General features: G+C 40.6%; 1 protein-coding gene across 3 annotated transcripts in view; it reads right to left on the bottom strand.

The window, feature by feature from the left end:
* FNIP2 (folliculin interacting protein 2) overlaps window positions 1-8,924 on the bottom strand; it is a 140,305-nt gene extending 131,381 nt beyond the window's left edge. The window contains exon 1 of one of the 3 annotated variants that reach the window (XM_069097371.1): window positions 8,904-8,924. Coding sequence is in view for 2 of the 3 variants with exons in the window: in XM_069097336.1 (XP_068953437.1) it covers window positions 7,884-7,999 (116 nt within the window). In the remaining variant the exon portion in view is untranslated. Of the gene's footprint in view, window positions 1-7,883; window positions 8,300-8,903 lie in introns of those variants that run through there. The other 2 variants (XM_069097336.1, XM_069097346.1) reach the window with 2 other exon arrangements.
* Window positions 8,925-14,516: the final 5,592 nt, after the last annotated feature.

Raw genomic sequence — 14,516 nt, 5'->3', positions numbered from 1 at the left:
CTATCTATCTATCTATCTATCTATCTATCTATCTATCTATCTATCTATCTATCTATCTATCTATCTATCATTCAATAATCATTTGCTTTTCAAGGTACTATTTTGTACCTAATAAGTGCCAGGCCTATAGAAACAAAGACAAAATGAAAACAGACCTTGCCCTCTAGGAACTTACATTCAATTAGGAAGAAACAAAAATAATGCAAAGAAGTAAGTAGCAGTAATTTCCAGGATGTCAAATCAGAAAGGAAGTAGTGGGACCTAGAAGGAAGCTGGAGATTACACACAGAAGATGGATGGTCACATATTAAGAACTTGGCTTGAGGATAGTGGTGGTGATGCTTTTTTACTTTCTAGGGCATACAAATTTGACAATAATGTTATTAAAAGTTCCTTGATTAACATTGATCTGCTACATAAGCCTGTGGCCATGTATGGAGCACAAAATTTAAGTCAGAGACCAGCATTCCAGTGCTTGCTCTGCCATTTACTAAATGTGTGAAATTACAAACTCTCTTGGCCTTAGTCACTTCATCTGTAAAATGGGGATAATAATACTTGCACTACCTGACTCACCAAGCTGTTGAGGATCAAATGAGGTAACAGCTTTTATATGCTTTGTAAGTCTCAAAGTATATATAAATGTAAGCTATTTTCCAACTCTCTTGTCACCCTTAATTCCTTGGCCATAAATTCTCTATTTCTGCTCTTCCCCTCCAAGAAAGAGATTCCTCTGACAATTTTAGAATCTGGGCCCAGTGCAGCAGTGGGAGGGGAAGAAATGTTTCTGGGCAACACAACTCAGCCAAACATGCACCTGGAGCATGGATACTCAAGTCTACATTTAATGTAAATATTTACCCTTGACTTTTATCAGATTGGAAATGTCTGTTGTTATGTGGTGTTTTTCTTTGTCCTTCTTAGCTTATATTCTTCTGTCCTTTAAGTTTTAAAATCTAAAAAGGAAGGGAACTATGAGGCTTTGATTTTTACTGGAGGATACGTAGACAGTACCCCAGATGGGCCTGTAGTCAGTAGACAGACTTCATTTAATCCTACATGTGACTCCAAGCAACTCACTTAACCTCTCAGAATCTCTGTATCCGCATCTGCAAAATGAAAATAATCATACTTGAATTATCCCCTTCACAGGATTGTTGTGTAGAAATCAATTTGTAATCTTAGAGTACTACAGAAATAGGAGTTACATCATGCTATTTGATCATACTAATAAATAGGCTCCATTATACATGCATATATGCAAAAAAAAATTCTGTTGCAGGTTAAGTTTTTCTTAAAAGACCTCAGAGATTAGAACAACTTCAGATTTTAACATTTATCCCTAGTTGATGGGAACACATGATCGGTCAATTATTTTTCTCACTATACAGTTTGAGAAGCCCACAGGAAGGCACTTCTTATTCGATATACTGCTCATACTCTAAGTGGCACATTCTTAACCATTTCAAAACACTGTTTTAAACCAAAAAAGGCACTTAAGAGTATGAGACAGTAGGATTCAATCTATAAAATCCCTTCCAGCTCTAAATCCTGCCATGGGGACGGGCTTTTAGAAAATAGCTTTCATTTCTTTGCAAACATACACATACAGGGTTGACACTATGGGAATTTGGAACGTCGTATAGATGCCAGTACATCAAGGACCTGTGATTTCATCAGGGGAAACTCAGACGACAATCAATCTATATAACTTGTAGTCTTCTCAACTCTAGATGTCACGGTCAAGCACCAAGTCTACTACCATGCCATGCTGATTCATTTCACAAACCAGCAGTTTAATAACATATAGATATACACACATACCCCAATATAAGTACTGAATATGTATATGTATATATATATGTATAGCTATATAACATATTACATACATATATGTATCACTATGTCACACAAATACATATAACTTTAAGATTTACAAAGCACTTTACAAATATTATCTCATTTAGTATTCACAACAACTCTGCAAAGTGGATGCCATTATCCCCATTTTACAGATGAAGAAACTGAGGAAGAGTCATCAAATGACTTGTCCAGGGTGATAAAGCTAAGTTAGAGTCTATGAAGCTGAATTTGAACTCCAGATTTCCTGATGAACATCACTTAGCTGACTCCAGCTGAAGACTTTAAGGTTAAAGCTTTGGACACAATCAAATTTGAAATTTATTGGGCACCTTTTGACTACTGTTGAATCTGATAGAGAAATGCTGATTTTAGATCTGGGAGTTATCCAAGAAACCCCAAATTCTGTGGCTAGCTTTAACCCCAAAACTGCACCAGGCTACTATAGTCAAATGCTATGTTTCACACTCTAGTTTCACATTTCAGAAGGCAGAAACACCAAGGCTCTGGTTTGTCATAAGCTAAAACTGAAAGCACTTTGAAAATATGAGCTATTAAATAAGAAACTGTCTCAAATTTTTAATTTGTTCTCAACCTACAGCTGATATTTCATAGAGGCCATGTGTCAGAGTTGATAAAGTGCTGGACTTGGAATCAGGAAGATCATGGTTTAAATACTGCCTCTGATACTTACCCGTGTTTCCCCGATAATAAGACACTGTCTTATTAATTTTTTGGACAGAAAAACACCAGAGGGCTTATTTTAATGAACATTGACAGCAATTTTAATAAACAGGTAAATATGAACAAAAAAATGTACCTTTATTCAATAAGCAAATCACTGGGGAAGAACAGGATGACGCGCTCACTGCTGCAGCTCTGATTGGATGCAGCTCGGCATGTGTTTCACGGGGGTAGGGGGGGGACGGTGCATACAGAGGGTACCGTAATGTAGCGTGTAGCGCAGGGGATCACCTTCACTACAGTAGCAATCTCAATAGGGCTTATTTTTGTGGGAGGGCTTATTTTAGAGGAATCTTACACAGTAAGGGGAGGGCTTATTTTCGGGATAGGTCTTATTATTGGGGAAACACAGTATGAGTGGTATGACCATCAGAAAATCATTTACTTAATTTAACCCTGTCTGGGCTTTGGTTTCCTCATCTGGACAAAGTGTCCTTTTTCCTGGCCCTCAAACGTTCCAGCTCCTACAGACTACTCCCTTTCCTTCCCAGAATGTTCTCCCTCCCGCACTTCTACTTCTTAAAATCCCTAGTTTCCTTCAAAGCTCAGTTCAAATGCCACCTCCTACATCTGGCTATTTCTAAGGCTGCCAATGCCCAGCAATGAATAGATGTTTAATAAATGGTTCCTGGTTGTTATACTATGTTTGCATGTTATAAATGTTGTCTCTTCCCTACAAAATATGAGCTTCTTGCTGCCCAGCGCTCTTTCATATCTGTCTTTGTATATCCCGCCACCTAGTACCGTGTTTCCCCAATAATAAGACCTATCCTGAAAATAAGCCCTCCCCTTACTGTGTAAGATTCCTCTAAAATAAGCCCTCCCCCCAAAATAAGCCCTATTGAGATTGCTACTGTAGTGAAGGTGATCCCCTGCGCTACACGCTACATTACGGTACCCTCTGTATGCACCGTCCCCCCCCCTTAAAACACACGCCGTGCTCCAAGCTGCACCCAATCAGAGCTGCAGCAGTGAGCACATCATCCTGTTCTTCCCCAGTGATTTGCTTATTGAATAAAGGTACATTTTTTTGTTCACATTTACCTGTTTATTAAAATTGCTGTCAATGTTCATTAAAATAAGCCCTCCCCTGAAAATAAGCCTTCTGGTGTTTTTCTGTCCCAAAAAAATAATAAGACAGTGTCTTATTATCGGGGAAACACGGTACAATGCCTAACAAGTAACAGGTACTTAAGGAATACTTGTTGCTTGTTAATTTGTTGGCAAAATTCTAATGGTATCCATAATACCTAGGTTGTAGGGTTGTTGTGGGCTCATATGAACTGATGCATGTAAAGTGCTTTGCAAACCTTAAAATGCTATGATAGATATTATTATTATGTGGGGGGCATGTCAAATTTTAAAAAAATACTATAAATGAACAGAGCCTTTTGCTGTCTCTCCTAATACTTTTAATTTAATATCCTTTGCTTCTCCAATGAGATCTTTCCACAAAGTCAACCAAAACTATCTGTCAGAGCTTAAATATACCCAGGACTCTTTTTTCCCTTGGTGCTTTACCTGTAGAATGCCAGAAGGCACAGCAGTTTCTAGACATGCATGTTAAGAGCTTTTGACAGGAATGGCTCCTCTCTAATAAATACAGTACGTGGAAGATGGAGGTATGAGGAAAGAAAACATAAAGAAGTGACTAGAAATTTTAAAAAGAAAGCTATCAAGAAAAAGAAAAGATTAAGAGAAATAATGAGTAAAAGTTCACTTTGAATGTTCTGATGCATGACAGTTTTACACTACCAAAAATCTATACAAATTCAGGTCTTACATTTATTTCAGATTTTAAAATTCAAGCTACAGAACTGCAGGAAATTTTATCTAAATTTAGACTAATCCTGTTGTACTAACAAGCTTATAAACTATTATTAGCTTGAAATAAAATACCGCAAAATGTAGTCCAATTATAAAAAATAAATGGATTTTAGACACTGAAGTATATGAAAGTTAACTTCTCCAAACAATTCAGAGACCAAATGTATTTTCCCAGTACCAAGGTTACAAAGAGGCAGATTTCAGCTCAACCAAAGGAAGAATTTGTTGATGAATGGAGCTGTCCAGGCGTGGAAGGAGCTGTAATGGACAAAGACTCCTCATCACTGGGGAATGTGTTACTTAAGCAGAAAAGCTAGATAGCCATTTGCCAGGCTATCCTTGGTGCGGTGAAAAGAGCCTGGGAGTCAGGAGACCCAAGTTCTTCTAGTCTTGGCTCTGTTGCTAATTTGCTGTGTGACCACACTTTTTTATCTATAAAATGAGAGTACATGATCTCTGACGTCCTAACACTGAGGGAGCTCCAACATCAGATAATCCAACCTTGTATGATTTAAATCTCAAAATCCTAGGCTGATGTGGGAGTTGGATAAATTTCAATGACTTCACTTTTGTGCAGAAAAAATTTAGACTTTTTTCTTCTAGAGAATCAGTATGGCATAGTGGAAAGGGGGCCAGTGTTGGAGCCAGGAAAAGACTGATTCGAATACAATCTCAGATCCTACTTAGGTGACCTTGGGCAAATCATTTATCCTCTCAAGACCCCAGGTAACTCTCTTAGACTAGGGATAGAGAACTGGTGGCCTCAAGACCACATGTGGCCCTGTAGGTTCTCAAGTGCAGCTCTTTGACTGAATCCAAACTTCACAGAACTATCAGTTTAAGAGCAAGAGCTGATCTGCATTAGTAATAAGAGTTTTTTTTTTAAATCAATGAAACTCCAGTTCCAGACCTGTGATTTCATTTGTCTTTCTCCCTGACGCTTCCATACAGACAAGGCAGAATACATGTTCTTTTGCTCTATTTCTTTCCACCTAAAAGTTACCTATGAAACAAACTTATTTGAATGCATATATAAACCAATTACATACATATATACATGCCAAACTTGTATGTGGGGCAAAGTGAGTAAGGAAAAAAGGATGGGATTATTTATAATGTGAGGTATGGATGGATGGATGTGTATGTACATATACATGAGCTTCATCTATAGATACCTTTAGGTCAGGAGTTTGTAACCTGGGGTCTGTGAACATATCTTGAGTGATTTAAATTTTTTTGGATAACTTTTTCAATAATTATTTTCCTTTGTATTTTATCTTATGTATTTAAGAACATTATTCTGGGAAAGGGCCCACAGACCTCACCAGATTCACAAAAATTATAAGAATTCCTGCTTTCAATAGTAGATCATACAAAAGAACAATATGCATTCTTCAGGCTGTGAGTGAAAGGAGGCAGGGAAAAAAATTGTCATTCACGATTTATCCACTTAATGTATGTTACACAATGGTCTTTGGACACCAGCTGGTACCACCTTCTCCTCCTCCTGTCATTCCCTACCTTATCTTCCTTGCCTCCCTCAAAGGAAGTTCACATCTATAACTTAAGGGTGGGTCGAGACATCTGTTAGATTCCTTAGTAAGCAGAAGGATGATGTTTAGGGTCACTTCCAATACTACAATTCGATGAACTGTCTGTCTGCCTCTCTCTCAGACATATACACATCAGTGAACTTTAATGGCCATAGACATAAAAAAATAAAAAACCCTTGGCAGAGCCTTGGGTTCTACCACTATATAGAGAGAAAAATTAATAGCACCACATTACAAATGGTCCCACCCAAAACACATGGTGAATCTCACAGAGGCAATCTTAAATTAATTCAATTCAGCTAAACATTTCTATCTGCAAAGCACCATGCCAAATTATAAGCTACAAAGACAAAATGAAGTGGCCCCCAAACTGTGCTTTGAAGGAAGCTCAGGATTAATTTGAAGCTCAGCACCAGCATGCAGACCCTATTCTAAAAAATGCAACAAACCAAACTTAGATATAGAAGGGGGAGGGGAGAGAGAAGAAGAATGAGTCAAGCTATATTATCTAATTTCACTGTATAGCTGATTAAATTTCTTTATGCAATTTTCTTTTTCACTATAGATCCTATTCCCTGAAACAAATCGGGATTATTAAAAGAGGAGGAAGAGAAGATATTGCATATTTGGGGAGAGGTAATTCTGCCATCTACAGAGGCTAGCAACACTCACCCTCAAAACAGGAAAGGGAATAGAATTCCCTATTCAAGTTGTAGACAGCCAACTGGTCCAGGAGAAATATAGAAATTCAGGTATGAACGTTAAAATATATATGTTAAGCACAGATCTCAAAAATAAGTTTGGGGTCCTTAGCTGATTTTCACATAGTTGTAATGAGAATCTGTGTATCTTTAAAATGAAAAGAAATCAGTAAGAGAAGGAAGAATGATGCAAAGCTCTTTCAAAATTTAACTCAAAGTTGCATCTGCAAGTTCTTACTTGGTCTAGATTCAACAAAAGACATTTCTATCCTTCAAGTAGCTTCTAACAATACAAAATTTTAAAAATAAAAGGTTTCAGCTGAAAAAGAGAGAGGCCAACATGAACATGAGACTCGGATTAAGCCTAAACTCAAGTATTCCAAAATGCATTGCAAAGCATTTTTAAATGTCAAGACAGAGAAACGTGTTTAAAAAGGGGGAGGGAGGGAGGACTGTAATGTTGATCTATGCCACATGTGCAACAGCTTTGTTAAATAGAAATATCAACCATTTCACAAGGCATTTCTACTCCCCCTTTCCAGGCACCAAGAGCCATCAGTCTAACTGATGTCAAAATTACATCCTTTCATTAATCCCTCGGAGATCCTGTCATAAGGCAAGTCTTTTCTATTCCCCCACGAGGTAGCTACTTCCAACTTAAATGCTCACCTACACAATAGGGTCAAAGGCACGCATGCCTTCGAGATGACACACCTGGCCCGTCAATCCAGCTCCGAGCTTCCCATCACGCGCCCTGGACAATTATCCCAGCTTCCATTGAAAAGGGATCATTATGACCACTTTTCGGAGCCCCCCAACCCCCAGACTGGAGTGGGTACGGTGCCTCTAGGACGCACTCCGAGACCCCCACCCCAGCGGGAAGGGAAGTCGTTCTGGGGGAGAAGTCAGTGAACGGGGGGGGGGGGGGAGGGAGGATAAACCCCACCCCCAACACAAAACACAACCACAACAGTCCCCCCTCCTCTTCCTCGTGGAACAGAAGGGTTCGGGGTTTCAAGGAGAGATCAGGAGCTCCCACAAAGAGAAACCCAGCGCCGGCGATGGGGGAGAGGCGCACCGGGCTCCACCATCCTTCCTCCTCCTCCTCCTCCTCCCCCCCCCCCCCCCACCCCCGTCCTTATCCTCCCCTCCCCCTCTTCCCTCCCCCCTGCCCTCCTCGCTCCCCGGGACTCCTCACCTAAAAGCCGGTGCTTCCCTGGGTGCCCTGCCCGGGACGGCCGCCGAGGATGAGGAGGCGGCGCCGCTCCCGCAGCCCCTTTTGTTGAAGAGCTTCTGGAGCAGGGTCGGGGCCATGATGCCGCCGCCACCCGCGGCCGCTGCTGCTCCTCCGGCTCCCGCGGCGCCGCCCGCTCAGCTGGCTGCAGCCCGAGCCCGGGGCCCACGCGGCGGAGGCATCCCGGCAGCGGCTGTTGCTGTTCCTGCTGCGGCTGCTGCTCCTGCTGCTGCAGCGCGGCCGCCCAGCATCACGGGAGGGAGCCAGCCCGGGGCTGCAACTGCAGCTGAGGAACTCCGCGCGGCTCCGCTGTGCTCTGCCCGCGGGAGCTGGGAGCAGCCGGTCATATGACTGAGCACCAGCCCCGGCCTCCCCGCGGCGCTGACAGTTATCTCCGACGGGAGGAGCCCGCAGCGGCCCGGGGGAAGGGGGGGGGGGGATGCTGGGCGGCCGGGCTGCAGTGGCGGGGGGGGGGGGGGGGCCGGCGGGGGGGCGGTGGCGGCGACGGCGCCGGCGGAGGGCGGGGTGAGGATGGAAGAGGAGGGAGGGGGAGGGCCGAGCCCGCCCGCCCTCCGTCATTGGCTTGGAAATTGAACGCGCTGGCCTCACGTAACACCGGGAGAAAGCCTGACATTGGACAGTCCGGGCTCAGAGGCTTTCCTGGACACGTGGTTGAGGCCCGAAAGAAAGCGAGCCAGTCTTAAAGGGCCCAAGCCGGGCTTCGGCTGGATGAGAGCCCTGGTTACCAGGCGCCAAGGTCCTGAAGCCTGCCCGGAGCTTGGCGCAGCGTGCACTCTTCTGGCTGCAGCAGAGCCGACCTTTGACTGATGGGGCTAACCAAGCATCTGAACTGGATCGCCAGCTTTAGGGTCAGGCTGTGGAAGTGAAGCGGGCATTCTTTTGCCGCCCCCCCCCCCCCCTCCTTCCTCCCCTCCCTCCTCCCCAAGTCAGAGCCACGTGTTGTAGGCGGAGACTAAGACCCACCTGGTGCTCTAGGCTGGCAGGCTGTTCCTTCCTCCCTCCTTCCCTCCTTTCTTACCTTCTTTCTTCCCTTATTTCCTTCCTTCCTTTTGTTTGTACCTTTTTTTCTCTACTTGCTTTCCTCCCTGCTATCCCCCTCTATTTCCTTTTGTAACTTCCTTTCCTTCTTTCATTCCTTTTCTTTCCTTCTCCCTTTTGTACGAAGTTGTAAAAATTTCTCGCTGTAATGAGCCTGGGACATGATCTAATCACATTTTTGACAGAAGCGATGTGATCTAGACAGATCACGTGACTTACTTTCCATGTATGTAATCCTTATCAGACATGAATATTCAGTCAGAATGGAGCACAAACTAGAACCCAAACCCTAATGAACATTACCCACCTCTTTTCTTAGGCGTTTATCCCAAGAAGACTTTACAAATTTTTTTGTAATAATAAATGACACTTACGTAATACATTTACATTTGCTAACTGCTTTAACGCACGTATCTCCTTTTAGCCTCACAACACCACATAAGGCAAGGACTACGGGAATTAAAATTCTCATTTAATAGACAAGGAAGTAGAGACTATGAAAGCATAAGTGATTCACCCATGAAGTTAATAAGTGTCCAACATGGGATTTGATTCCCTGACTTCTTGACTCTTAAGTTTAACATTCTGTCCTCAGTGCCAGCCTGCTTCACGATTTCAAGGGAGATGATAAGTACCATGTTTCCCGATAATAAGACCTATCCCGAAAAAAAGCCCTATTGAGATTGCTACTGTAGTGAAGGTGATCCCCTGCGCTACACGCTACATTACGGTACCCTCTGTATGCACCGTCCCCCCCCTTAAAACACACGCCGTGCTCCAAGCTGCACCCAATCAGAGCTGCAGCAGTGAGCACATCATCCTGTTCTTCCCCAGTGATTTGCTTATTGAATGAATAAAGGTACATTTTTTTGTTCACATTTACCTGTTTATTAAAATTGCTGTCAATGTTCATTAAAATAAGCCCTCCCCTGAAAATAAGCCCTCTGGTGTTTCTCTGTCCAAAAAAAAAAATAATAAGACAGTGTCTTATTATCGGGGAAACACGGTAAATAACATAGTGAGCTAATATATGCTAATCACTGATAAGTTATTTGTCATTGGGAAAAGAATTGTTTTAAGATCTCTCTCCCAACTGAAAAATGGAACATTTCTAGTACAAAAATTCCTAATACACTAACAATATAATTCTATAAACATATATATCAAATCCACTTTGATTTTTAAAATTTTTTTCCTAATTACATATAAAAACAATTTTTAACATTGTTTTAAAATTTTGAGCTCCGAATATTCTCTTCTTCTCTCTCCCTCATCTCCCCTGCCTCACTGTAAGCAATTTATATAGGTTATATATGTACAATCATATAAAATATTTCCATATTGGGCATATTGTGAAAAAAAAACACAAAAAAATGAAGTGAAAAATAATATGCCTCTATCTGCATTCAGACTGCATCGGTTCTTTCTCTGGAGGTGAATAGCATTTTTCACCTTGAGCCTTTTGGGATTGTCTTGGATCATTGTATTACTGAGAATAGCTAAGTCATTCAAAGTTGATCATTATACAGTATTGCTGTTACTGTGTACAATGTTCTGCTTATTTCAGTTTTCATCAGTTCATGTAAGTCTTAAGTTTTTTTTTAATTGTCCTGTTTGTCAATAGTATTCGATTATAGTCACATACAACTTGTTCAGCTGTTCCCCAACTAATGAACATTATCTCAATTTCCAATGCTTTGCCACCACAAAAAGAGCTGCTATGAATATATGTTCTAATGACAGCTTTGATCTCTTTGTCTGAAAATTGCCGATTCATATCCTTTGACCATTTATCAATTGGGGAATGACTTATATTCTTATAGATTTGACTCAATTTTCTATATATTTCAGAAATACATCAGAGAGGCCTTTATCAGAGATACTTGCTGGAAAAAAATATATATATTTTCCCAGCTTTCTGCTTTCCTTCTAATCTTGGTTACATTGGTTTTGTTTGTGCAAAAACTTTTAAATTTAATATAATCCAAATTATCCATTGTACCTCTCATAATACTCTCTATCTCTTGTTTGTCATAAATTCTTCCCTTCTCCATAGGCTTTACAGATAAATTATTCCATGCTACCCTAATTTGCTTATGGTTTCACCCTTTATGTCTAAATCATGTACCCATTTTGACCTTATTTTGATATATAATATGAGATGTTGGTCTATAGCACCAGGAATGGGAAACCTGTGGCCTCAAGGCCACATATAGCCTTCTAGGGCCTTGGTTGGCCTTTTGACTGAGTCCAAGTTTTATAGAACAAATCCTTTTATTAAGGAGATTTGTTCTGTGAAGTTTGTATTCAGTCAAAAGATGCACTTGAGGACATAGAGGTCCACATGTGGCCTTGAGGCCAAAGGTTCCCCACCCTTCTATATCTATTGTCTGCCATGCTGTTTTCCAGTTTTCCCAGCATTGATGTTATTGTTTAATCATTGACATTGTTGTTTAGTTCTATGTGTCCAACTCTTCACAACCCCATTGTAAAGCCAAGCACAAACAGCTTTCCATAGAATTGCTGCTGTGAACAGCTTTCAAGGTTCTGATTACATAGTGTAGTAAACACTCTATTTATTCGATAACAAATCAGAGTAAAACATTCACAGAAAATCAAGGTACAGCATTCACAATGTTATAACTTGTCACAGAAAAACAAAATATAGCATTCATAATGACTTATCACTAAAATGACCACATAGTTTTCACCAAAGTGGTCACAATAGTTTTCAACAAAGTACAAATCATTTAGTAACTCAATCATTCAATAACCTTAAGGAGGCTTGCCTCCTTACCAGTCATTCAATCATCATTAAGTAGGCTAAGGGACACAAAATACAAAAGTCAAATTACTCCACCCCTGGATAGTACATTCATTTAGTCAATCACAGAGTCCTTAATTCAATCACAAAGTACAATCACAAATAAATTACAATTCCATCAGTTTCTACTAGACAGAAAATAATACAATTCAGCAGACAGGGCTTCCAGCTGTCCGACCATTATATTCATACCTAGTTAGTTACCAGAGAGGAAAGCACCAATATCTGAGTATTCAAAGGGCGTGGGGGGGGGGCGGTGCTCAATGGCTGCTCAGAGTCTCATCTGGCCAAATCATACAACTCTTCCCAAAGTGAGTCCCAAAACAAAACCTCACATTAAAGCCAGTCACTACTCAGTATTCATAGAGAGGTCTTTTCATCTTTTCAGCTTTCATGGTTTCCCTTCCATGGTCCCATCTCCTACCTGAATTCACCAAACTGTCACCTGGTTTCAAAGGCAGACAGCTCCCAGCTCCTTGTCCAGCTTTCCACCCAGCTCCTTGTCCAGCTCTCCATGCAGTTCCTGTTCCACACTGAAGTTCACAGAGTCCAGTCCACCTTAAATCCTTCACAGTCTCTATTCCTGGGAAGTCAAGGCTTAACAAAGCCACGAACAGACAAAGCACCAAAATCACAGTCATACCTCCTCTGGCAGCTCCAGCAGGCCCTCGGGGAAATCCTCAGCAGCTCAGCTGGCTCTCAGAAGAAGCTCCCCACCACAAGTTCCCTGGAAATTCTGACTTTCCCAGCTGGGGTTTTTCCTTATATACAGTATTGCTCCTCCCTGTTCAGCCCCTTCATGTTACATCAGCAACAGGGGTTTCCTATTCAGCCCTTTTCTGTTTCTCTAATAGAGACTTAATTTGAAGCTAGGTGCTAAGTATCTCTCAGCTTAGAATGCAAAAAGATCTTCAAATTTCATTACTATTACACCCATTTGGGATTTTATTGGCAGAAATACTGGAGTGGTTTGCCGTTTCTTCTCCAACTCATTTTACAAATGAAGAAACTGATGCAAACAGAGTGAAGTGATTTGCCCAGGGTCACACAGGGTCACAAATCTGAGGTCAGATTTGAACTCAGGAACATGAATCTTCCTGACTCCAGGCCCAGGTCAGTCTTCATTACACTGCCTAGCTGTCCTAGTTTTCCCAGCAGATTTTGTCACATAGTGAATTCTTGTCTCAAAAGCTTGGGTCTTTGAATTTATCAAACACTAGATTACTATGGTCATTTACTATTGTGTATTGGGTACCTATTCTATTCCACTGATCTACCACTCTATATCTTAGCCAGTACCAAGTAATTTTGATGATTGCTGCTTTATAAATACAGCTTTAGATCTGATACAGCTATGCCATCTTCACATTTTTTCCTCATTAATTCCCTTGATATTCTTGACCTTTTGTTCTTCCAAATGGATTTTGTTATTATTTTTCTAGCTCTTTAAATAAGTTTTGATAGTTTGATTGCTATGGCACTGAATAAATAAATTAATTTAAGTAGAATTGCCATTTTTATTATATTGGCTCAGCCTAGTCATGAGCAATTAATATTTTTTTCCAGTTTTTTAGACCTGACTTTATTTGGAATACACTTTGATGTTCCAAGGATTCTAAACAAGTGACTCAAAGCTGCTTGTTAACATATTCTTTATAGTATTATCTTTACATTCTTACTAACTATATGTTATAGTTAAATAAATAAAAGTTGAGACTCATACTTTACTCTCTTTCCCCAGTTTTTCTTTATTCTAAATTTTCAAGCTGAAGAAAAATGAGGATTTGAATCTCTAATCTGCCTCTTAATACCTATGTAACCAGATTATTTATTTAATCTCTCTGGGTTTCAGTTTCCTATTTTGTAAAATGAAGGAGAACTAAATGATACTTCAGGTCCCTTCCAGACACAAATCTATGAGCTTGTGATCTCTTTAAGATTCTTTCCTGTGCTGCAATTGAATAACTTTCCTGCTATCCACACTCTTTTATTTTTAAAATGTTTTTCTTTTCTTTTTTTTTTAGATTTTTATTTTTTGCTTTTTTTTGGAGGGAGGAAGGTAGGGCAATTGGGGTTAAGTGACTTGCCCAAGGTCACACAGCTAGTTTTTTTTTTTTCTGTGTAAGTGTCTGAGGCAGTTTTTGAATTCAGGTCCTCCTGACTCTAGGGCTGGTGCTCTATTCACTGCACCACCTAACCTCCCCTCCACACTCTTTTAATAAGAAGAACATGATCCTTATAGAAACTCAGGATCCTCCAGCCTTTCTACAACTTAGGGATAGATGAGAAAAGCAGCTAAGGTCCAGTTTATGTTTCTGTTTTAAAATATGACTGTTAGAACTAAATTCTCCAGCCTTCAATTAAAGATAGCCCATTTGTCCTGAACAGCCAGTTTGTGAATGTGTTGGGCTGGCATTTCACAGATATATGTAACTTTCTGTCTCCTTTTTTATATAACATAGACATAAGCACTATCATTTTAAAACGATTTTACTGATATTCTTTTCTTATTACTTCACTGTACTTCCCAGTGACTCCCTCAATCAGTCTAGCATTTATTAAGCACCTGGTATTTGCCAGGCACTCTTCTTAAACCCTAGGGATACAAAGGAAGGTAAAGACAGCTCCTGTTCTCAAAAGAGCTTACAGTCTAATAGGGGAGACCACTGATAGAACTCTCCTGGCCCTTGTAACAAATAAATATAGAAAGCAAA

Source organism: Petaurus breviceps, unplaced genomic scaffold, assembly GCF_028583685.1.
Source record: "Petaurus breviceps papuanus isolate PSGF00001 unplaced genomic scaffold, PetGlider_PUasm1.0 126, whole genome shotgun sequence".
Classification (NCBI taxonomy): Eukaryota; Metazoa; Chordata; class Mammalia; order Diprotodontia; family Petauridae; genus Petaurus; species Petaurus breviceps.
This window is presented reverse-complemented; position numbering and strand designations above follow the sequence as displayed.